Genomic DNA, 23,815 nt, shown 5'->3' on the forward strand with positions numbered 1-23,815 from the left:
AAATGCCTTGTTGGGTGGGTGGGTGGGTGAGTTGGGGGAGGGGACTTCTAAGGTGGTCCTGCAGCCAGAGGGCTGGGGGGGAGGAGCAGATGAGAGAGTAGAGAATTGTGCCTTCCACTCCTCCGAGCCTCTGGCCCCCGTCCATCCAGCTGCGGGCAAGCCTCCATCATCCCAGATGCTGAGCCCAGCATTTGTGGCTACTTCCAAAGCGGAGACCTTTTAACCTCCCTGTTCCCAGCCAAAAATCCTCTGGCCAGGCAAGGATCGTCCGGCCAGCCAGCTGACCGACTGACCGACAGGCCACCCACCATCCACGGCCCTTCAGAAAAGGCTGAATTGCAGGGAAAGGCGGCACATAAAGAGCCTTTTGTGATATGGGGGCATGGAGAGGGGGGCTAGCAGGCAATCTGTTCCCCCAGGACTGGCAAAGGGGGGGCTGTAAAGCTGGCAAAGGACATTGCAAGCCAAAATTTTCTCCAAATGTTGGCTTGCCAAAAACTTGCTAAAGAGATTCCCAAAAGCTTGGGAAGGAAGAACATTTCCCCGGGTGATATTAAGCTGTTAACGGGATGTATTTGTGCTAAGTGAATGGCAAATTTTATTAACTCGGATGTAGGTGGTTGTGGGAATGCAGGAGGGAATTCAGGGGTCCCCGACCGATGTCCCCCCCATTCAGAGTTTGCGCCGCTGTGATCCCACTTGTCGAAGATTTCATGGCTGTTCCGTTGCTCTTCGTTTTCGTTTATAGTCGATCTGATTCAACTGTGGTATAATTGAAATCTTCTCGCTGGGAAGAGGCGCCTGGGGCGATGCGCCTGGGGTGGCCTTGATTTCTCCCCATCCCCACCCCCCCAATGGTGAGCTCCGGGCTCATTTGAAATGCATGTTCTGCATGGCAGCCTCTGGTCCTTCTGTCTGCTAATTTTCCTGTTTATCTTCTCACTCTTTTTTTCCTTAATGTGTTTGTTTACATTGTGCATGTTAATTGCAGCTCAGGAAGTTCTCCGGCTGTGTTGTCAGCATTGAAAAAAACTCAGCAGTTAGTTTCTCTCTCTTCCTCCCTCCCTTTCTGTCTCCTCTCTTCCTCCCTCCTTCCCCATCCCTCTCTCTCCTCTCTTCCTCCCTCCCTTTTTCTCTCTGTCTCTCTCCTCTATCTCTCCCTCCCTCCTATCCCTCTCTCTTCCTCCCTCCCTCTTTCCTCTATCTCTCCCTCCCTCCTATCCCTCTCTCTTCCTCCCTCCTCTCTTCCTCCCTCCCTCTCTGTCTCCTCTCTTCCTCCCTCCTTCCCCTCTCTCTCCTCTCTTCCTCCCTCTTTCTCTCTGTCTCTCTCCTCTATCTCTCTCTCCCTCCTATCCTTCTCTCTCTCCCTCGTCTCTCCCTCCTTCCCTCTCTGTCTCCTCTCTTCCTCCCTCCTTCCCCTCCCTCTCTTCCTCCCTCCCTCTGTCTCTTCTCTTCTTCCATCCTTCCCCTCTCTCTTCCTCCCTCCTTCCCCATCCCTCTCTCTCCTCTCTTCCTCTCTTCCTCCCTCCCTCTTTCTCTCTGTCTCTCTCCTCTATCTCTCTCCCTCCTATCCCTCCCTCCCTCCCCTCTTCAACCCTCCCTCTCTGTCTCCTCTCTTCCTCCCTCCTTCCCCTCATCTCTTCCTCCCTCCCTCTGTCTCCTCTCTTCTTCCATCCTTCCCCTCTCTCTTCCTCCCTCCTACCCCATCCCTCTCTCCTCTCTTCCTCCCTCCCTCTTTCTGTCTCTCTCCTCTATCTCCCTCCTCTCTTCCTCCCTCCCTCTCTGTCTCCTCTCTTCCTCTCTCTTTCCCCTCACTCTCTTCCTCCCTCCCTCCCTCTTTTCTCTCTGTCTCTCTCCTCTATCTCTCCCTCCCTCCCTCCTATCCCTCTCTCTCTCTCTCTCTCTCTCTCTGTCTCTCTCTCATTCTCTCTCTTTCCACCTAGCCCATCCATCCATCTACCCAGTCTTTTGGTTTTTGGTTGTTGTTTTTTTTTCTTTTGAGATGTTTCACTTCTCATCCAAGAAGCTTCTTCCGCTCTGACTGGATAGTGGCGAACGGAAGGATATATATTCCTTGCAGACAGTTGGTCATTTGCATCCTTTTTCAAGGATCGTTGAGGCCACTTGGAGAGGTTTTATCTGTCTCCTCATTGTCACCTGAATGGTGCAAATGGTTCCTGTAGTCTGCCATTTTTTCCCCTCTGGAAATCCATTCCTACTCTCACCCTGTTCCAAGGGGGTCCATCCCAAATTATATAGCTAAAAGTCTGTAGAGATTCTCAGCCATCCAGGTTTTCCCGAAAGCATCTTTGGGTCCATTCAACCACTACAATTCAGCGTTGCAGCTGGAGGGGAAAACATGGGGGGTTTTAAGAGCTGCTTGGGGCTCTCCGCCAGGGATTTCCCCCTCCTCATTCTTTGCCTCCCACCAACCCATCTTCCTTCCTTGGAAGTGCAAAGTTAGTTCTCTGGCAAGCGACGGGACGAAATTCTTCTGGCAACTTCTCAGCGTCCGTTTTGGTGCCAGGCGATTGAATGAGTGCAGTCTTCCTCCCAATGTTTATTGAAGGACTTCTGTCAGCCCTGTAGGAAGTTGGAATTTACACGGCGGTCCCTTTTTGACCTCCTCGCTGAATGCTTCCCCCTTCCCTCCCTCCCTCCCCAGGTCTGAATCAATGGGTCCAAAAAAAAAAAAAAAGGAAAATTAACTCCAAATAAGGGAATGATTAGCAGGATGTGCTCTTCCCCTGACTGACTGTGAGTTTCTTTGATAAATACGAAGGCTAAATAAAGGAGGATATTTGTAGCTCAGGGATGGTGTGAGGGGGTCCTTGGGTCTCTCTGAGCTTGGTAGTTTTCTTGTAGATGTTTCATTACCCAAACTAACATCATCAGTGCTAGAAGGGAGTGGGGTTTGTGGAAGAGGAGGAAGGAAGGAAGGAAGGAAGGAAGGAAGGAAGGAAGGAAGGAAGGAAGGAAGGAAGGAGAAGGAGGAGAAAGAGGATTGCTGGTTGCTTGGTGCTCTCTGAGCTTGGTAGTTTTCTTGTAGATGTTTCATTACCCAAACTAACATCATCAGTGCTAGAAGGAAGTTGGGGGAGGAGGAAGAGGGAGAAGAAGAGGAGGAGGAGGATTGTGGGGTCCTCTCTGAGCTTGGTAGTTTTCTTGTAGATGTTTCATTACCCAAACTAACATCATCAGTACTGGAAGGGAGTGGGGTTTGTGGAAGAGGAGGAGGGAAGGAAGGAAGGAAGGAAGGAAGGAGAAAGAGGATTGCTGGTTGCTTGGTGCATTCTGAGTTTGGTAGTTTTCTTGTAGATGTTTCATTACCCAAACTAACATCATCAGTGCTAGAAGGGAGTGGGGTTTGTGGAAGAGGAGGAGGAGGAGGAGGAGAGGACTGGGGGGTCCTTGGTGCTCTCTGAGCTTGCTTATTTTCTTGTGGATGTTGGACGTTTCGTGATCCAAACTAGGTAACTGTCAACTTGCAAAGCTTTCAAGTTGCCATGAGCAACTTAATTAGGGCATCCTTCGGAAACTTCACAGTAACATCATCAGTGCTAGAAGGGAATGGGGTTTGCGGAGAGGAGGAGAAGAAAAGGGAAAGAGGAGGAGGAGGAGGAAGGAGAAGAAGAAAGAGGCTAAACATTTTATTTATCGTACGGCACCTTCGCCTCGCCTTTCGATCAAAGCCCAAGAGACAGAAAGTGCAAAAAAAAATGTGAACTCTAAAATCGAAAACCGTCACTGGACAAATGTTGTACGTCGAAGGGACGTGTGCACTTTTTTTTTTTTATTTATTTAAAATCTCACTTCCTTTATTGAGTTCTAGTAGATCAATTGTGGAGAACTGTACAAACACATACAGAATTAGAGCAATTCAAGAAATCACGATCAAGGTAACCAAAATACTCATCTTCTTTAATCCTTGTGAAATTCTGCCACAGTAACTTAAAACTGAATTTTTAATTTGCAATTTAAAAATTTTCAGATTATTAAAAGAGCGGTCTAATCAAAGGAACTCTGGCAACTTCTGCATTAATTAAACATCTTTCAACAGCCCCGAAAGATGCACAATCGAACGTGTGCACTTTTGAAGGGCTGGAGAGACGGAGAGAGGAAGGAGGAGTGCAGGGTCATGAACACACACACACCCCCAATGTGGAATGGCGGGGTGGGGTGGGGGGGGTTTCCTTCCTCCAGCCTCCCGAGAGTTCTGCGATTGAGGACTCCGGCGTGGAAAATTACAGCCTCTCCAGATGAGAACTTGGCATCCGCTGGCGAAGGGGCGGAGGGAAATTCCCTTTTCCTCCTGCCTTTTCAGAGTGGTTTGCAGCTGGGCTCTTTTGCACCCTTTTCCAAATTCCCATTCTCCCCCCCTCCCTGCGTGACGGGCACCCATCACCCAGCTCCTCTTTGTTGCCCAAGTGGCCGAGAGCCCATGCGCTTCTATGCCAACAATGAAGGCCTTTAGCGGCTCACCAGTAGCCTTCCTCGGCTGGGGCAAGCGGCTGGGACTGCATGGGGAAGGAGGAAAAAAAAAAAGACTCTTTGTTTGGGTTAAGCAACAGCCATTCGATCCCAGGAGGTCTGGATGGTCTGGCTCTCCCGGGGAGATCCCAAAGATCCCTGCCTTTGGATTGTCTTTCTTGGAAAGCAAAAGAAATCCACAAAAGCCAGAGCTCCGAATTGGACCGGGTAGAGGAAATCTGGAAAGTCGGGTTTGGGAAATTGCAAAATTTCCATGAAATATGAGCCAAAGTGTTTACAGTAACGGAGTTGGAGAAGGGACCTTGGAAGGTCGTCTAGTCGAACCCCTTTGCTCACGCAGGAGATCTGTGCTAGGGATTCGAACCGCCGAACTTGCCGACTTTTCGGCAAAGGGGGTTGGACGGGTTAATTCATGATTATGGATGAATGAATTAGTGATTCATGCTTTACGGGGTTTGGGGGCTGAAAAGAGCTCCAGAGGGCATCTAAACCAGCTTTTCCTGACTATCTTCTGCTTGGCTTAGCTGTGACTGACACCCCCCCCCCAAATGAGCTAAAGAGCCCCCCGTTTACCTGTATCTTACTGCTGTTATTAAAAGTTGCTGGGCGGGAAGTAAGAGCAGGGAATATTTTAAAAACTCAAGACTTTCTTATTTCATCAAACTGGCCTGGCCTAAATCTTTTCCCCTTTTAAATGTAAATTTTAATTTGTTTTTAAATTATTGGGTATTTTAAATTTCTCCCAGCCAAATGATTTAATTCGTTTTTATTCTATTTTAAATTTTTGTATTTATGTGTTTTTATTCTGTGGCTGTTCACCACCTTGAGTCCTTCGGGAGTAGGGCGGTATATAAATCCAATGAAATAAATAAATAAATAAAATAAAAAGTAATATTAAACTACCGTAAGATAAAGGTAAAGGTTCCCCTCGCACATGTGTGCTAGTCGTTCCCGACTCTAGGGGGCGGTGCTCATCTCCGTTTCAAAGCCGAAGAGCCAGCGCTGTCCAAAGACGTCTCCGTGGTCATGTGGCCGGCATGACTCAACGCCAAAGGCGCACAGAACGCTGTTCCCTTCCCACCAAAGGTGGTTCCTATTTTCCCACTTGCATTTTTTACCTGCTTTCGAACTGCTAGGTTGGCAGAAGCTGGGACAAGTCACGGGAGCTCACCCCGTTATGCGGCGCTAGGGATTCGAACCGCCGACCTTTCGATCGACAAGCTTAGCATCTTAGCCACTGAGTCACCGCATCCCTTTCAGAGTTGGCTCCCAATTTGACCATGATTCCAGGCTGGCACTCTAGTTTTTGGACGATTGCAACGCCTTCCTTTAAATCAAAATGATGGTTTACTTTGGAAGTCTGCGCGGACTTCGTCCCAGGGATGGAAACGTGGGCTCTGTGCCTGAGGCACCACGTGGCCAACAACTCGCCGGGGTTATGGTGAACTTCAAAGGGTTGGGTTGATGCTGCCATGAGCGACATTAAATCAACGCTTGGGAGCGGCTGCCCCTTGTTGACATCCTGTGTTTGTGGTCTCTTTCAGAAACTGGTGTTCTTACATGGTCACCAAGACGGTTTCCTGTCACATCCAAAATGGCACCTATCTCCAGAGAGTTTTCCAAAATTGTCGCTGGCCTATGGGCTGTTCGGCGGGCAGGTGAGGAGTCGGACGAAAGAGGGACATTTCACGCCTCCCAAACCCACCGTATCTGTCCTGACCTAGTAAAAAGCACACGATTAGTCCCAAAATCCCTCTTTTTATTTCAACGGCTGTGAATTCCGTTCGTTCCCAGCCCGGGATGAGTCACAAAGAGTTGGTAAAGAGTCCGACAGAAGTTCTGCCACAGTCCTTCGGGATAAGGCTGATAAGCACCCGCCTTTATCTCCCTTGGCACGCTGCCAAAGACCTAATTGGCAATTAGCTTTGCAAGGCCAAAACGGAGCTTCAGACTTTAAACCAACCAGCACAAACAAAGTTGCTTCCTGCAAAGGCTCACATGCCTTTGCTCCTCTTTTAAGCCTTATGGGAGGGGCCAATCATCTCCAGGCCTTACTCCCGAGTCGTCCCTTTTGTTTTAACTGTTCTTGCCTTTTGGCAGCTCTGCACATGCGCGCAGTAGGAACAGACTCCCCCCGTTCCTCTGCCTCTCTGCTGTCCGACTCTGGAGGCTCTGGAGTCTGCGCATCACTCCCAGATGGTCCTGGCCCCATCTCTGCCTCCGATGCAGAGTCCTCGTCCGAGCCCTCCCCAGACTCCAGGACTGGCCCATGTTCCTCCCCAGCCTCCTCACTGTCCGACTCTGTTGCTAGCTCCGCAGGCCGCTGGCAGACAACAATAGTATCTTCTCACCCATTCCAACCCAAAACCAAAAAAAAAAAAGCCACGTGGCTGGGGAATTCTAGGAGTTAAAGTCCACGAGTCTTAAAGTTGCCACATTTGAATAGCCCCCTGCCTAAATGCTTGGGTTCCTGCTCTCCCTTTCGGATTCTCCCTCCAGGCACAATTTTCCGGGGTCATTCCTGTCCCTTGAAGTTCCTTGCTCTTGTTTTGTCCTCCAGCTACAGGACGGTGATTCGACCGACGTACAAGCAGGCATACAAGACAGTCACCGCTCTGGAGTGGAAATGTTGCCCTGGGCATTCGGGAGCCAACTGCGAAGCAGGTACCGACACGCATGCGACCTCTGGAGTCCCTCTTTTTCTACTTGCATTGTTTACGTGCTTTCGAACTGCTAGGTTGGCAGAAGCTGGGACAAGGAATGGGAGCTCACCCCGTTACGCGGCACTAGGGATTCGAACCGCCGAACTGCCGACCTTTCGATCGACAAGCCACCGAGCCACCGCGTCCCTTTTAATTTAATGTTGTGGCCCGCCAGCAGCCTGCACGGATCGTGGCTGATCCCGATGATGAGGAGGCTGGCGTGTTGTTGCGCCAGCAGCGGCCGCTTGCGTCGGACAGCGAGGAGGCTGAAGAGAATGTGATGCCAGAGGCAGAGACTCAGCCAGGGCCTTCAGAACCTCCAGAGGTTCCTTCAAGTGGAGAGAGCGAAGTGGAGGAGCCTCTCCTCAGTGCTCGAGCACGCAGGGCTGCCAAAAGGCAGGAGTGGCTACTCAAGAGGAGGAGGACTCCTTGAGAGTAGGGCTTGAGGATAATTGGCCACTCCCTTAGCCTATTTAAGTCGTACGCAGCTGGTGCTTTCTTGCTGGAAACAACTCGTATTTATTATCAGAGTATCTTGGTTTATCGTATCTTGTTTTCTGGGCTGATTGCCAACCTTTGCCGGTCTTGTTTATTCTTGCTACTTAATAAATTTGATAAGGATCGTTGGTATGTGTCAATATCCTCGGGAATCAGAGCTGGGGCAGAACATTTATATGGACTTTTACAACAGTATAAAATAAAATCTTCGAAGAGTCAACGAAATCACCATGAGCCATAAACCTAATCACACAATCATGGCTTATTCAATAATCCACCTTTAAGCCCCGAGTGCCCTTGTAACAGGCGTTAAACACATGGTTGCAAGTTGAGAGAAAAATGTGACTTATGTCCTTCTTCACACTTTTTTTCTTCTTCTTTTGTTTTTTTTTCCAGACCCCGTCAGCTACCAAGATACTCCAGGTGTCACACAGGGGATCCCTGCTGTGAGTAGATTGCCCATCCGACCTGCAATCTATTCCGGTGAGGGACATTTTATCTTTCCAATTTCCAACTCACAGGAGCCTTGTAAAGAATTTCCCCCCCAAAAAATAATGTTTTAATTTTGCTCCCTGGGAAAACACAAGTTCGAAAGGAGACGAAAGGAAGATGGGCTGTTTAGAAATAGGAAATATACCGTATTTTTCAGCGTATAAGACGCACCTACCATTTTTGGGAAAGGAAAACAAGAAAAAAAATATCTGCCTCTGCCTCCCAGCAATTTGCCTCCTTGCAGCAAACTGCAGACAGACTGTTTCAGTTTCAGTTTCAGTTTCAGCACCACCTGATTAGCATAAGACAAATTTTAAAACTGATTTTAAATTGGGTTTTAATTTTGGGTTTTAAAATTCGGCCAAAACTATTTAATGATTTTAATTAATTTTAACTAGATATTGTATATTTGTATATTTGTATTTTAATTTTGGCTGTACACTGCCCTGAGTCCTTCGGGAGAATGGGCGGTATATAAATAAAATAATAATAATAATAATAATTTATTATTATTATTATTATTATTATTATTATTATTATTATTATTATTATTATTATTATTATTATTATTATTATTAAATACTACCTCTGGCTGGCCCCAGAGTGGGCTGGGAATGGAGATTTTGCAATATCTTTCCCCTGGAGTGCGGTGAGAATGGAGATTTTGCAGTATTCTTCCCCTGCCACGCCCACCAAGCCACACCCACAAAACCAGTAGTAAAAAAATTTGGATTTCACCAACTGGACAGAATAGAATGGAATAGAATAGCAGAGTTAGAAGGGACCTTAGAGGTCTTCTAGTCCAACCCCCTTTGCTCAGACAGGAAACCTATACCATTTCAGTCAAATGGCTGTCCAATCTCTTCTTAAAAACCTCCAGTGATGAAGCAGCCACAACTTCTGGTGGCAAGCTGTTCCACTGGCTAATCGTCCTCAGGAAATTTCTTCTTAGTTCTAAGTTGGTTCTCTTCTCAATTACTTTCCATTCGGTGCTCAGGCGCTTTGGAGAATAACTTGATTCCTTCTTCTTTGTGGCAACCTCTGACACATTGGAGCATGATGCATGATTCGTCTGTCCTGTCCAGGAAAATGTTAAAACTCCTTTTTTTCCTGACCCGTTCTCCGTTTTGCCTCCGAAGGTTGTTTCAACTGCAGCAAATTCTCTGAGCTTTTGGCGAAAGTCAATCTCCTGGAAGCCAAGGTTAGTCTTTTATTAATAATTATTAATAATTATTAAATTAATAATTATTGAATTATTGAATTATTAAAATTCAGTTATTTTAATTTAGAACTGTATTGCTGAGCTGCCTTGGAGAGGAGCCAGGAGTGGGCTTCAAAAATTTTAGCAGAGGGGTTCGCTGCCTGGTTCCTGGGTGGGCGTGGCCATGGTGGGCGTGGCCTAGTCGGCCTCCTGCACCACGGGGAGGGGGGGCCTTTTTGCCCTCCCTGTCAGGGTGGCAATTAATCCCATTCCGCTTTTGGGTAATGGCACCTGGATTAGAGAACGGATCGTGGCTTTTTCCTTGGAGTATACTTTAAGAAAATAAACCCGAGATATATTCTAATAAACATATTTTATTATAAAGAAAGTGAAAACAGTCTTACTAGCTAATTAATTACATCTTGGCAGCGGTCCTGCCTTGCCTCTTGGCGGGCGAACAAAAAAAGTTAGAAGAAAATGAAAAAAATGTGGAAGAAGGAATGTGGACATGCGCAGTGGCTTCTGAGATAAGAGTCAAATCAGTCTACCGTAAATCTCAGAATGGGAGCCCAGCTGACAAATACAAAAACGCAGTGACAAGAGTTATTCCAGGCTCTGGAGGCTTTTCTCGATGCCTCCGGGAGGGCGAAAATGGCCTCCCCAGGCTCCAGAGGCCCTCTGGAGGCTGGAAACAAGCCCGTTTCCGGCCTTCCCGAACTTCCTGTAGGCCTATTTTTCACCCTCCCTGAGCCACCGCACATGCCCTGCATTTACCTGCATCTAAAACAGGCGGCATGGGGACTCCTGGAAGGGGAGGGGAAAGGAGGGTTGGGCGGAACCAGCCAGGAGTGGGATTTGGGGATTCTCCGAACTGCCCAGAATCTTAGCTAGAGGTTCTCTCGAACCCTTACGAACTCCCAGCAGCCCACTCCTGGGAGTAGCTGTATTTGCAGTCCTCTGTTAAAGCCGGAAGCCTCTCCCGCGGGAGGGAGGACATGGAGGGGGAGACAATTGAATGATTGAATCCGTTCCTTTTTCTGGCCTCCAGGTAGCTAAGTTCACAGCAGGTGAATCCGGTCCTTCGGCTGTATCTCGACGATGCTTGACCGCCACGGGCGATGCTGCCCCCGACCCTTTCAATCTGTGGCCCTCTCAGGCCACGCGAGGAAAACCCGGAGAAGAACGCGAGACGGGTGAGTGAGTGAGAAGGAAGGCTGCCTGCAATGGGAGTCTGTGTGGTACGTTCGCCAAAGTCAAGTTGGCAGCCGTGGCAACGTGGCCAAAGCTCTCCCTGTAATTTGTTTTTTTTTTTTTCTGGGCATCTCTTGTGCAAATGCATCGCTGAGATTTACACCCAACCTGATGTAATGCGTGGCGCGAACGTCGCCATGGATAGATTCATGTAAAGGTAATCCTCCTGTTTACAAGCGTTCATTTAGTGACCGTCCGAAGTTACGATGGCACTGAAAAAAACCGATTTAGGACCGTTTTTCCCACTGACTTATTGTCAGTTTTTCACACTTACAACCTTTGCAGAAGAATAGGAAATAGAATAGAATTTAGAATTTAGAATTTAGAATTGAACTCAACAGAAGACAACAGAACAGAATATTAGAAGAGAATCGAACTCAACAGAAGACAACAGATCAGAATATTAGAAGAGAATCAAACGCAATGGAAGACAACAGAACAGGATATTAGAAGAGAATCGAACTCAACGGAACACAACAGATCAGAATATTAGAAGAGAATCGAACTCAACGGAACACAACAGATCAGAATATTAGAAAAGAATCGAACTCAACAGAAGACAACAGATCAGAATATTAGAAGAGAATCAAACGCAATGGAAGACAACAGAACAGGATATTAGAAGAGAATCGAACTCAACGGAACACAACAGATCAGAATATTAGAAGAGAATCAAACTCAATGGAAGACAACAGAACAGGATATTAGAAGAGAATCGAACTCAACGGAAGACAACAGATCAGAATATTAGAAGAGAATCGAACTCAACGGAACACAACCGATCAGAATATTAGAAGAGAATCGAACTCAACAGAACACAACAGAACAGAATATTAGAAGAAAATAGAACTCAATGGAACACAACAGAACAGAATATTAGAAGAAAATAGAACTCAACAGAACACAACAGAACAGAATATTAGAAGAGAATCGAACTCAACTGAAGACAACAGAACAGAATATTAGAAGAAAATAGAACTCAACAGAACACAACAGAACAGAATATTAGAATAGAATCGAACTCAACAGAACACAACAGAACAGAATATTAGAATAGAATCGAACTCAACAGAAGAATAGAAGAGGAGAGAAGAGAGAATTCTTTATTGGACACACAAATGCAGAAGCTCACAGTGCACATATAAACAGCAGGTAAGTAAAAAGTTGGTGAAAGTCGAAGGAATCCAAGGAGAAACGTGGGGTGGGGTCTGCTTTCGAAGAGGTGACATGGGGGAACCTCGTGTGTATGGTGTGAGACCCCAACCCGTGTTTGCCAGTTTGCACAGAGCTGGAGCAACATCCAGGCATCTCCCCCACCCCTAGGATTAAAGTGGGACGGGGGGGTGGGGGCCAAATAATCCACTTCAGAGTGTCATCTCCAGCTACCTCCGGCCCCCTCCCCAGATTTAGGGTTGTATGAGGACTGGGGAGCGTTAAGCGTTAAGAGGGGCTGGGACCGAAGACGGCTGCACCGGGTGGGGTTGGGGGGGCCTCGGGGACTGTTCGCCTCTCAGCTCCGGCGGGCACTGGTTTCAATTTCTGCAGCTGGAAAGATTTATCTGCTCCCCCCCCCATCCCCACGACCCCCTCTCCCCCCCCTCCCTCCACTCCTTCACTGCAACACAACATATGCTTCTGGTTTGGTGTGGAAGCACTGACAAAAATTGATCGCCGGCCTCCATTTTGCACAAAGGGAGGGCCGGGAAGGGGTTGGTCGTTGGGTGGGTGGGATGAGGAAGGGCTCCTGTGGGTGGTGGTGGGGGGGGCGTTAAGGGGGGAGGGGGCTGCTCTGTTTTCCTCTGGCGAAGGGAGCTTGGTCTCTCACCCAACGAAGAAGAAGAAAAAAAAAAAAACCTGCCACAACTACACAATGCAAGAATGTGACCGATTGGGGAGGGGGCTGCCTGAATTCAATTTACAACCCCTTCCCCTTCCAACTCCTTCTAATTGCTTTGCAACGCAGCCTCTCCCCTGCCTTCAATTAGCTATAAATTCCGTGGTAGGGGTTCGATAATTTGCTTTCGACTGTGCAAAATACACAGGGGAGAAGCCGAGATTCGTTTAACGACGGTGGCGGAAAAAAGGCTCACAAAAATCGGGGTAGAACCCACAGTGGCTTTGCTCAGCCAGAACCACGCTCCCCGTGGTCGTTAAGTGGAGAACTACAGGCTGAGCCCGGAATTTCACGTTGCTAAACGAGACGTTCGTTCAGGGAGTGGCGCCCCATTTTACGACCTCCCTTGCCACCGCCGTTAAAGTGAATCACGGCAGCGGTGAAATTTAGGAGCAAGGTTGAGATGAGAAGCTGCCTTCCCCATGGGCTTTTGCTGGTCCGAGGGTCGCAAAAAGGCATCAAGTGACCTTGGGGGGGTACGACAAAAACCGTCGTAAGTACATGCCAGTTGCCAAGCTTCGTTTAATTTTGATCACGTGACCATGGGGCAGGGGTGAAATCCAGCAGGTTCTGACAGGTTTGGGAGAACCGGTAGCGGAAATTTTGAGTAGTTCAGAGAACTGGCAAATACCACCTCTGGCTGGCCCCAGGAGTGGGGTGGGAATGGGGATTTTGCAGTATCCTTCCCCTGGAGTAGGGTGGGAATGGGGATTTTGCAGTATCCTTTCCCCAGGAGTGGAATGGGAATGGGGATTTTGCAGTATCCTTCCCCCAGGAGTGGAATGGGAATGGGGATTTTGCAGTATCCTTCCCCCAGGAGTGGGGAGGGAATGGGGATTTTGCAGTATCCTTCACCTGGAGTGGGGTGGGAATGCAGATTTTGCAGTATCCTTTCCCTGGAGTGGAGTGGGAATGCAGATTTTGCAGTATCCTTTCCCTGGAGTGGGGTGGGAATGGAGATTTTGCGGGAACCTTCCCCTGCCACACTCACCAAGCCACACCACGCCCACAGAACCGGTAGTAAAAAAAAAATTTGGATTTCCCCACTGCCATGGGGATGCTGCAGTGATCGCACATATGAAAAACACTCACACAACTTCGTAACACTCACACGTAACTTCGAGCGGTCACTAAACGAACTGTTGTAAGGTGGGGGACTCCTCGTTCCTCCAGTTACAATCCTGTTGATTGAAATCCCCAAATTGACACTTCTGAACAACCTTTTACTGAGTTTCCTCTTCTCTCTTTTCTGTGTTCCAGGAAGGTTGGCTTCCCAAGGACCACCGGGCCCCGTAGGGCCTAAGGGCGACGCTGGGATCCGGGGCCCTTCGGGCATTCCTGGGGTCAAGGGCCCTGTTGGACCACAGGGTAAGCTTCTTATGGGGTGCACTCCAGCGATGAAATCCAGCTGCATTCATCCGGTTCGCCTGAGCCGGTAGGGCCGGTGGCTGGAAGCTCCTGTTGTGACCCAGGCCCAAGTAGCTAGTAGCTAGTGAGGATCGAACTGCTGGCAGTGGGCAGAGTCGCCCTGCAATTCTGCATTCTAACCACTCCGCCACCAGGGCTCCTTCGTTGCCGTGCTTGGCTCATCCTTCTCCATTGCCTACCTTTTTTTCTTCCAGGTCCCACCGGTCCCCCTGGCCCACCAGGACGAGATGGGGCCAGGGGCTTTCCTGGAGAGAAGGGTCCCCCTGGACCTCCGGGACCTCCGGGACCACCGGCCCCAGTCGGGCCCCAAATTTCACCAATCCCAGATCAAGGTAAAGTCAGGCTGGGGAATGCTGGGAGTTGCAGTCCATGCATCTCACAGCTGACCTAGTTGTCGAAAATAAGAATATTAATCGCATGAGGATGGAGATGCTGCTGCAACGGTCATCAGTGTCATAAACGGTCATAAGTCACTTGTAAGTTGAGGACTACCTGTAATTGTGTATGGGGGGAGAGAGAGGGAGAGGGAGGGGGGGAGGAAGGGAAAGAAGGAGAGAAAAGGAGGGGGAGAGAGAAGGGGAGGAAGGGAGGAAGAGAGGAGGGAGAGAGAGATAGAGAGAAGGAGAGAGAGAAAGAAGGGAGAGAATGGGGGAGAGAGAAAGGGGAGAGAGAGGGAGAGGGAGGGAGGGAGAGAGAAGGAAAGAGAAAGAAGGGAGAGAAAGGGGGGAGAGAAAGAGGGGAGAGAGGGAGGGATGGAGGAAGAGAGAGGAGGAGGTAGAGAGGGAGGGAGAGAGAAGGGAGAGAGGGGAGAGAATGAAAGAGAAAGGGGAGGGGAGGGAGGGAGGAAGAGAAGGAGGGAGAGAGGGAGGGAGGGAGAAGGAGAGAGAAAGAAGGGAAAGAATGGGGAGAGAGACAAAGGGGAGAGAGAGAAAGAGGGGAGGGAGGGTGACCGGGAGAGGGAGGGGGGAGAGAGAAGGAAAGAGAAAGAAGGGAGAGAAAGGGGGGAGAGAGAAAGGGGAGAGAGGGAGGGATGGAGGAAGAGAGGAGGAGGGAGAGAGGGAGGGAGAGAGAAGGGAGAGAGGGGAGAGAAGGAAAGAGACAAGGGAGGGGGGAGGGAGGGAGGAAGAGAAGGAGGGAGAGAGGGAGGGAGGGAGAAGGAGAGAGAAAGAAGGGAGAGAATGGGGAGTGAAACAAAGGGGAGAGAGAGAAAGAAGGGAGGGAGGGAGGAAAAGAGAAGGAGGAGGGGAGAGAGAGAGGAGAGAGAAAGAAGGGAGAGAAAGGGAAGAGGGGGAGAGAGAAGGAGGGGAGAGAGAGGGGGAGGGAGGGAGGGAGGAAGAGAGAGAGAAGGAGAGAGAAGGGAGAGAATGTGGAGAAAAAGAAATGTGGAGAGAAAGGGGAGAGAGGGAGAGAGAGAGAGAAAGGGGAAGAGAGAGGGGGGAGATAAAGAGTGATAGAGAGAGAGAGAGAATACACCTGGGTGCTCTTAATGAGATTTTCTTCCTGGTTTTTCTTTTCTCTTATGCCTTTTAGGAGATTTGCTTCTCTCCAACTCCTTCCCTGAAACGGCTGCAACTGGTCCAGCTGGACCTCCGGGACTTCCGGGCCCAACAGGTAAGAATTGTCACATCCCAACCTGTCCAGAAACACCAAGTGTAAAAGTTTAAGTTGCTTTTGGATGTGCAATAAACGGACAATAAACATTTTATAAGCCGCCTAGGAACTTGGTTTCTGGGCAAATATATTCTTTCAATAAACGGATGGATGGAAAGCTGGAAGCCAAAGCAAAAGGGGACAAACCACAGCTCTCCGTCACCAGTGGGATGATTGAAGTGAGTTGATCTCTTCAGGAAGTTTCGGTGATTGAACATTATTTATTTATTTATTTATTTATTTATTTATTTATTTATTTATTTATTTATTTATTTATTACATGTATTTATATGCCGCCATTCTCCCGAAGGACTCGGGGTGGCGAACACAAGTTAAGAAACAAGCACAATAAAATCATAATTTAATCCAAATAATTAATTAATAGTAAATAATAAAATATTATTTATTATTTATTTTATTAATAATAAAACATTAAGAGCTAGATCCTTCAAGATTAGACTAGGTGTCAGGGTAATGATGATTTAATAGCTGACCAGCTGCTGTAATGACCACTTTAAGAGGCTGTATATATAAGAGAGACCCTGCGAGGGCGTCTCTCTCTCTCTCTCTCCGTGTGTGCTTCCGTGCTGTAGTTGATGATTGATTGCCTGACTTTGTCTAGTACATGTATGTATATATCCCTTGTAGATAACCCACTATTTGAAAGACAAACCTCTGTTTACTGTATTTTGCTCCTGGGTTGTCTCAAAAAATAGTCACACTCTGCGCACTCTGACACTAGGGTTTTCCCAACCTTGGCGACTTTTAAGAGGCGTGGGTAAGAAGTGTGGACTTCAATTCCCAAGAAGTCTTCTTCAGCCCCCTTTTCTTACCACAACCGTTCAGCAGAAGTAGAGGGTTGACCAGGATATGCTGTCTTTCTCTCTCTCTCTCTAGGTCCTCCAGGACCTGCTGGGAAACCAGGTTCTCCAGGGCGTGACGTAAGTAGACCAACCATCTCTCCAGGAAGAAAATTGGGGAAACGGGGAAGGAATTCCCTCCGGGAAGAAGGATGGAATTCCACCGCCGGACCTAGGCTGAGACGGTGTGATGGTTTCTTCCAGGGAATTCCAGGATCACCAGGTGCTGACGGGGCCGCTGGTACCCTTGGACAGAAAGGAGAGAGGGTGAGTTTCCACTCTGGAAGTTGGGGATCCAAGCCATGTACCCCTGAAACAAGGATGGGTGGGGCACCTCAAATACCGTCGTTTTCCTTCCGGACGCCCAAATGAGCAACTGACTTCATCTGTAGCATCTTGGTCCGTGCCTGTCCTTCAAGTCTGTTGTGATACCTAGTATAGGTAGTTCTCGACTTACGGCTGCCACTGAGCCCCAGATTTCTGTGGTTAAGTGAGACATTTGCTTTGCCCCATTTTACTGTACCTAGGATGAAATTGGCCCAGGTTGCCAGTTTCATATGACCCAGAGAGTTAGTTGGTGGTTTCGTGGTTAAGGCACCAGGCTGGAAAGTGGGAGACAGTGAGTTCTAGTCCCGCCTTAGTCATGAAAGCCAGCTGGGTGTCTTTGGGCCAATCACCAGGAGACGGTGAGTTCTAGTTAAGCCTTAGGCATCAAAGCCTGCTAGATGACCTTGAGCCAATCACTAGGAGACTGTGAGTTCTAGTTCTGCCTTAGGCGTGAAAGTCAGTTACATGACTTTGGGCCAATCACTAGGAGACTGTGAGTTCTAGTTCAGCCTTAGGCGTGAAAGTCAGTTACGTGACTTTGGGCCAATCACTAGGAGACTGTGAGTTCTAGTTCCACCTTAGGCGTGAAAGTCAGTTACGTGACCTTGAGCCAATCACTAGGAGACTGTGAGTTCTAGTTCTGCCTTGGGCGTGAAAGATGGGGCAGGCGGGATGGGAGTTGTAGTCCCAACGCTCCTTTTCAGCAAAGAGCCAAGTAGAGAGTGAGACAAATTTTGCTCCCCTTGTTTTCTAACATCTCATTTTGATTTCTTGCAGGGGGAACCAGGTTTCAAGGGTGACCCAGGCGAGAAGGGATCCTGGGTACGTTCTGGGTGATATATCCCCCTTTCCCTCCCTCTCTCTCTCTCTCTCTCTCCCCTCCGTAGCTCTTCTCTCTTGTCAGTGGTGAAATCCAATTTTTTTTTTACTACCGGTTCTGTGGGCGTGGCTTGGTGGGTGTGACAGGGGAAGGATACTGCAAAATCTCCATTCTCACCCCAATCCTGGGGGAAGGATACTGCAAAATACTGGTGCACTCCCAGCTTGGTAGTTTTCTTGTAGACGTTTCACGACCCAGCTAAGTAACATCATCAGTGCTAGAAGGAAGTTGGGGGGAGGACGAGGAAGAGGGAGAAGAAGAGGATTTGTGGGGTCCTTGGTGCTCCCTGAGCTTGGTAGTTTTCTTACCGACGTTTCACGACCCAAGTAGGTAACATCATCAGTGCTAGAAGGAAGGAGGAGGAGGAGGAAGAGGCAGGAGAAGAAGAGGAGGAAGAGAAGGAGGAAGACTGTGGGGTCCTTGGTGCTCTCTGAGCTAGGTTATTTTCTTGCAGACGTTTCACGACCCAAGTAGGTAACATCATCAGTGCTAGAAGGGAGTAGGAGAAGGAGGAGGAGGCGGCTTCCAGCTCTATTCTGATTGATTGATAATGCAATGCATATAAAAAAAGCAGGCAGAGCATTCAGTATACAAGAGGCACACAAATTTTCACCCTCTTTTTGGGGGGCGGGAAGTGCGTCTTATACTCTGAAAAATATGGTCATATTTCCGCAGGGCACCAAGTTTAAGCAAAATAAATAAATCTTGAACTCTGTTTACCATAGTTCGTGAACCTCTGCCATTCGACGCAGCAGCTCAAGATTTTTTATTTTTTTATTTTATTTTTTTATTTTTATTTTTATATGCCGCCCTTCTCCGGAGACTCAGGGAGGCTTACAGTGCGTTAAGCAATAGCCTTCATCCTTTTGTATATTTTATACAAAGTCAGCTTATTGCCCCCACAAACCGGGTCCTCATTTCACCCACCTTAGAAAGGATGGAAGGCTGAGTCGACCTTGAGCCTGGTGAGAATTGAACTCGCAGTCATTGCAGGCAGCTGGATGTTAAATGCTGCCTTAGTAGGAGGCATTAGCCTCCTATGCCATTTTCGAAAGAAGCTGCTTTTAGCCTCGCAATACCGTACGGTGGTTTAATATTTACTTTTGAAAGCGTTCCCTGCTCTTCCTTCCCCACCCAGCAACTTTTAATAACAGCAGTAAGATACAGGTAAACGAGGGGGGGGGACTCTTTAGCTCATTTAGGGGGAAGGGGGCTGTCAGTCACGGCTCAGCCAAGGAGAAGCTGGTTTAGATGCCCTCTGGAGCTCTTTTGAGACCCAAACCCCCCCACCCCCCCGTAAAAGCATGAATCACAAATCCATTCATTCATAATCACGGATTAACCCGTCGTGGCCGGGCCACGGGACGCGATCGTGGCCAGCTTCCCGCACCGAGGATTGGAGTGGATGGCTTCCAAAGTCTAACCCTGTAATTCTTCGGAGTGGGGAAGGGGCGTTTGCAGGCACCTGAGGATGTGATGCAAAAAAAGCACCCCGTTTCTTTGCCCCCACAACTCCCCTTTTCTTTTGACAGCATGCTGGCTCCCCCCTCCCCCCCATTTTTTAGCTGGTTTGCATTTTCCCAAATCCTGCACCCACTCCTGGTTCTTTTTTGCCTGCATGGCACCTTCCTCTCCCAGAAAAAAAAACAAAAAAAAACACTCTGTGCATGAAAGATGAAAGATTTACTGCCTTTACTGCCTGTGAATAATAATTGCATTCACACACACACATGGATAAACTTGAGTGTTTGGGGGGATTCGGGATGCTTGCGAGAAAGTTTGGGACCGTCTAGGGAAAAAGGCAAGGCGGGGGGGGGGGGCCCGCTCACACTCGTTTTTCTTTCTCTTTCCACCCCCCCCCCTCTCCTGCTCCTTGTACACGCGTGTGCCTGCCTTCCTTTCACGGCTGTGTCTGTCTCTTTCGTCCGCAGGGGGAGGGTTTACACCAGCTCCGAGAGGCTTTGAAGATTTTAGCAGAAAGGGTTTTAATCTTGGAGGCCATGATTGGGCTGCATGGTGAGTAGAGGCCAGACAGGGCAAGGAAGGCGGAGGAGGAGGAGGAGGAGGAGGAGGAGGAGGAGGAGGACAGGCCAAACCGAAGGGTAGTAGCAGCTCCCTGGGCAAAGCGGGGGCAGGGGTCTCCCCAGATATAGGAGAGGGGAGGGTTGCAGCTTCTGGCGTCCCGGGTTTTGTCCCTCCTGATGGGGAAGGCGCCAAGGTGGAAAAGGCTCTTCTGGGATGGATGCATCTCTTGGGAGAAGCTACCTGGACCATCCTCTCTCTCTGGTTTGGGAGGGGGGCATCTGGATTGGTGCAGATTAAAAGGGAGATATACCCCGCTCTGGCCAGGTGGCCTTCTCTCCCTCCCTCCCTTCCTTTTTTCTATCTCCCTTCCTTCCTTTTCCCCTTCTCATGCTTTTCCTTCCTTCCTTCTTCCCTCCCTCCCTTTTTCCCTCCCTCCCTATATTCTTCCCTCCCTCCCTCTCTTCCTTCCTTCTTCCCTCCCTCCCTATATTCCTCCCATCCTCCCTCCCTCTTCCTTCCTTCTTCCACTTACCTTCCTTCCTTTTCCCTTTCTCATGCTTTTCCTTCCTTCTTCCTCCCTCCCTATATTCCTTCCTTCCTTCCTTCTTCCCCCACTCTTTATATTCCTCCCTCCCTCCCTTTCTTTCCTTCTTCCCTCCCTCCCTATATTCCTCCCTCCCTCTTCCTTCCTTCCTTCTTCCACTTACCTTCCTTTTCCCTTTCTCATGCTTTTCCTTCCTTCTTCCTCCCTCCCTATATTCCTTCCTTCCTTCCTTCTTCCCTCCCTCCTTATATTCCTCCCTCCCTCCCTTTCTTCTTTCCTTCTTCCCTCCCTCCCTATATTCCTCCCTCCCTCTTCCTTCCTTCCTTCTTCCACCTACCTTCCTTCCTTTTCCCTTTCTCATGCTTTTCCTTCCTTCCTTCCTTCCTTCCTTCCTTCCTTCCTTCCTTCCTTCCTTCCTTCCTTTTCTTCCCTCCCTCCCTTCCTTTCTTTACAGAGTCTGCTTAATAGGTACCTAAGCTCTTGACTGGGATTTTGGCCCCTTAGCATTCAGAGGGCTCCCCCTGGTGACCAAAGAAAAAGGAAAAATGTTTTATTTCTTTTACAACATCTGGGTGACGGACGCTTATATCGTAGACTCCCAGAAAGTACATTTTGCAGGGAGCAGAAGGTGGATCCAAATCCAAAGAGCGACAAGACTTCAGGAATCGGCCTTGTCGAAGTGTGGGGTTTAAGTGTGCAGGGACTGTGACAACAATTGATTCAACGTAGTTGTTATTATTTTCTTTAAAAAATGTCTTGTATTTATACGTTCCTGGGTGCCAAAATAATTCCACCAAGATCCTTATTCCAGAACTGTCCACACTTGCTCCGAAGGAACATCCAGAAATGGTGATTTTAAATGAGAACCCAGAAGTTTAAGGAGGCTAGTTTGAAGATCTCAGAAATTCAGAGATCTGAGCCTTTTTTTTTTTTTAATTTGATTTATATGCCGCCCTTCTCCGGAGACTCAGGGCGGTTTACAATGCGTTAAGCAATAGCCTTCATCCTTTTGTATATTTATACAAAGTCAGCTTATTGCCCCCACAAACCGGGTCCTCAATTTACCTACCTTAGAAAGGATGGAAGGCTGAGTCAACCTTGAGCCTTGGCGAGATTCGAACCAGCAGAAATTGCAGGCAGCTGTGTTAATTACAGGGTGCACTAAACCCCTGTACTATCAAGGCTCTTTTGTAGATCTCCAAGGGCAGGAGAGGTCAGAGGTCAGGTCTGGGATCAGGGATGTCCATCCCGTAGGATCAAAATGTTAAAATAGCAGCCACAATAGTAGGATTGGAGCTCTGCCTATTCTTTTATATGCAGCATTGCCTTTTTTGTCTACAACTTAGAACCTCCCCCACCTCCCCCTCTCTGACTTCAGCCATTTTTTAAAAATTTTTTAATTTGATTTATATGCCGCCCTTCTCCGGAGACTCAGGGCGGCTTACAATGCGCTAAGCAATAACCTTCATCCTTTTGTATATTTATACAAAGTCAGCTTATTGCCCCCACAATCTGGGTCCTCAATTTACCTACCTCGAAAGGATGGAAGGCTGAGTCAACCTTGAGCCTTGGCGAGATTCGAACCAGCAGTAATTGCAGGCAGCTGGTCTTAATAACCAGCTTAATAACAGGGTGCCTTAGACCATTGTACTACCAAACACCTTTGCTTTTTTCAACCGTGACCTGGATGGCTGAGGATCTCCATCAACATGGTGCAATGATGCATCGTATATTTCCTTGCCATTTCTCCAAAGTTCTTTCTTCCCGTGAAAGTTTCTATCGGTGTGTTTTACTCTCAAGATGCTTGGAAATTTCTGTCCCCTTTGAGCCTCCTTGAGGATAGATGGGAAAGCAAGGAGGCTGCAGACAATCGTCGTCATCTTCATTTAACGACCCCATAATCCCTTGCGGGGTGGAATCCGGGCAACTGAATGGAGCTAGTAGAGTGTTTGAATGGCCGGATGCCTTTCCTGTTGCCAGTACGGAGTTTGTTCAGGAGATATATTCTCATTGTGCCCAGAGAGAGGAATATCTGCCTCTACCTAGGATCGAACTCACAGCCTCCTGATGGTGAGGCGAGAGCTCCACCTCTAGGCCACCGCACCACTAAGGAGGCGGCAGACAATGTCGCTAAAAAAAGTGCACCTTGTCACAAAACTGAGTGATTTTTTTAAAAAAAATGCAGACATTTTTTGTCTAGCAAAAGCAGTCTTTATTTCTATTCGGGTAGTCTTCCACTTACATCCATTTGCTGAACAACCCTCTTGAGTTACAACAACATTGCAAAACGTGACTTACAGCTGCTCCTCGGGCTTACGACGGTGGCGGCATTCCCGCAGGCGTGCGATAGCGATCCAGGCACTTGGCAACTGGAATGCATATAGGATGGTTACGGCATCCGAGGCGGAATAAGATCGCCCTTTACAGCAGAGGTGACTTGTGGGACTTCGACTCCCAGAATTCCAGAGGCAGCAATGAGGAAGAATTCTGGGAGTCGGAGTCCACAAGCCATAAAAGGACCACCGTTCCCCCACCTCTGATTTACAGTATTCCCAGCCGGCTTCTGACAAGCAAACTCAGAACCTGCTCTGCCCCAGCTACGGACCCCAAAGAACGCAGCACACAGAAACTCTATACAAAGCTTATTTTACTCAAATAACTTAGTCTTTATCAACCAAAGGCTGTTAATAAAACTGTCTTTAACAGCCTACCAGAATTGTAAGATAAGGTAATCACAGTCTTACTCGAGTTGGCAGAAAGCCCAGAAGCAATTTTGCAGACGCGAAGGAGAGTGAACTGAAGTTGTTCCCTACAACTTGCTGCAATCGGTGTTCCTCCTTAAATAGGCTAAGGGAGTGGCCAATTAGCCCCAAGCCTTACTCTCGAGACCTCCTGAGAAGCCACTCCTGCCTTTTGGCAGCTCTGCGCGCCCGTGCATTGAGAAGAGGCTCCTCCTCTTCGTCCTCTTCACTTATGGGAGCTTCTGGAGGTTCTGAAGGCCCTGGCTGAATCCCCACATCTTTTCCAGCCTCCTCACTGTCCGACTCAAGCGTCAGCTGCACAGGCTGCTGGCGTGGCACCAACCAGCCTCCTCGCTGTTGGAATCAGCTACTAATTGCACAGGCTGCTGACGGGCCACAACAGAACCTTCCCTTCCTTGCAGGTTCCATATATGGGAGACATCCCTGGGTTCCTTTCTCTCTGCTCCACAAGAGAGACCCTCTGCCCCATACTCACCCTCCCAGTGCCATCTTTCCAGACTCCCCCACCCCTCCCCTTCTTGTTCCCTCCGGGTGGGTCAATGGGTCAATCAAATTTCCACTCTGCTCTTCTTCGCTCCCTGCCAGGCCATTAGCTTGCCAAGCTTCCTAGAACAGCAAGCCCAGCTGGAGCTCCTGGCTAGGAGAGTCACCTTGCTGGAAGCTATCATCTGGCCAGGTAATGCGCAATGCGAGGGCCTGCCTTCCCTCCCTCCCCCACCCCCAAATTCCTCTTCTTCCAACGCATGGTGCATTATTCGCCAGACGCCAGGATCCCAGAGATCTCCCCGGCACCTGCCGTGAGGTTTTTCC

General features: G+C 48.6%; 1 protein-coding gene across 8 annotated transcripts in view; it reads left to right on the top strand.

The window, feature by feature from the left end:
• Nucleotides 1–23,815, top strand: part of EMID1 (EMI domain containing 1) — a 30,682-nt gene that overhangs the window by 3,676 nt on the left and 3,191 nt on the right. Inside the window, exons 2-14 of one of the 8 annotated variants that reach the window (XR_015730291.1) lie at nt 6,036–6,149; nt 7,052–7,155; nt 8,088–8,174; nt 9,323–9,384; nt 10,433–10,577; nt 13,790–13,897; nt 14,152–14,289; nt 15,488–15,568; nt 16,505–16,548; nt 16,672–16,734; nt 17,572–17,616; nt 19,606–19,690; nt 23,591–23,681. Coding sequence is in view for 6 of the 8 variants with exons in the window: in XM_087880452.1 (XP_087736578.1) it covers nt 6,036–6,149; nt 7,052–7,155; nt 8,088–8,174; nt 9,323–9,384; nt 10,433–10,577; nt 13,790–13,897; nt 14,152–14,289; nt 15,479–15,568; nt 16,505–16,548; nt 16,672–16,734; nt 17,572–17,616; nt 23,591–23,681 (1,091 nt within the window). In the remaining 2 variants the exon portion in view is untranslated. Of the gene's footprint in view, nt 1–6,035; nt 6,150–7,051; nt 7,156–8,087; nt 8,175–9,322; nt 9,385–10,432; nt 10,578–13,789; nt 13,898–14,151; nt 14,290–15,478; nt 15,569–16,504; nt 16,549–16,671; nt 16,735–17,571; nt 17,617–19,605; nt 19,691–23,590; nt 23,682–23,815 lie in introns of all 8 variants that reach the window. The other 7 variants (XR_015730290.1, XM_087880453.1, XM_087880452.1 and 4 more) reach the window with 7 other exon arrangements.

The sequence above is a fragment of the Pantherophis guttatus genome, chromosome 17 (genome assembly GCF_059756535.1).
Source record: "Pantherophis guttatus breed Tessera chromosome 17, ASM5975653v1, whole genome shotgun sequence".
In the NCBI taxonomy this organism is placed as follows: Eukaryota; Metazoa; Chordata; class Lepidosauria; order Squamata; family Colubridae; genus Pantherophis; species Pantherophis guttatus.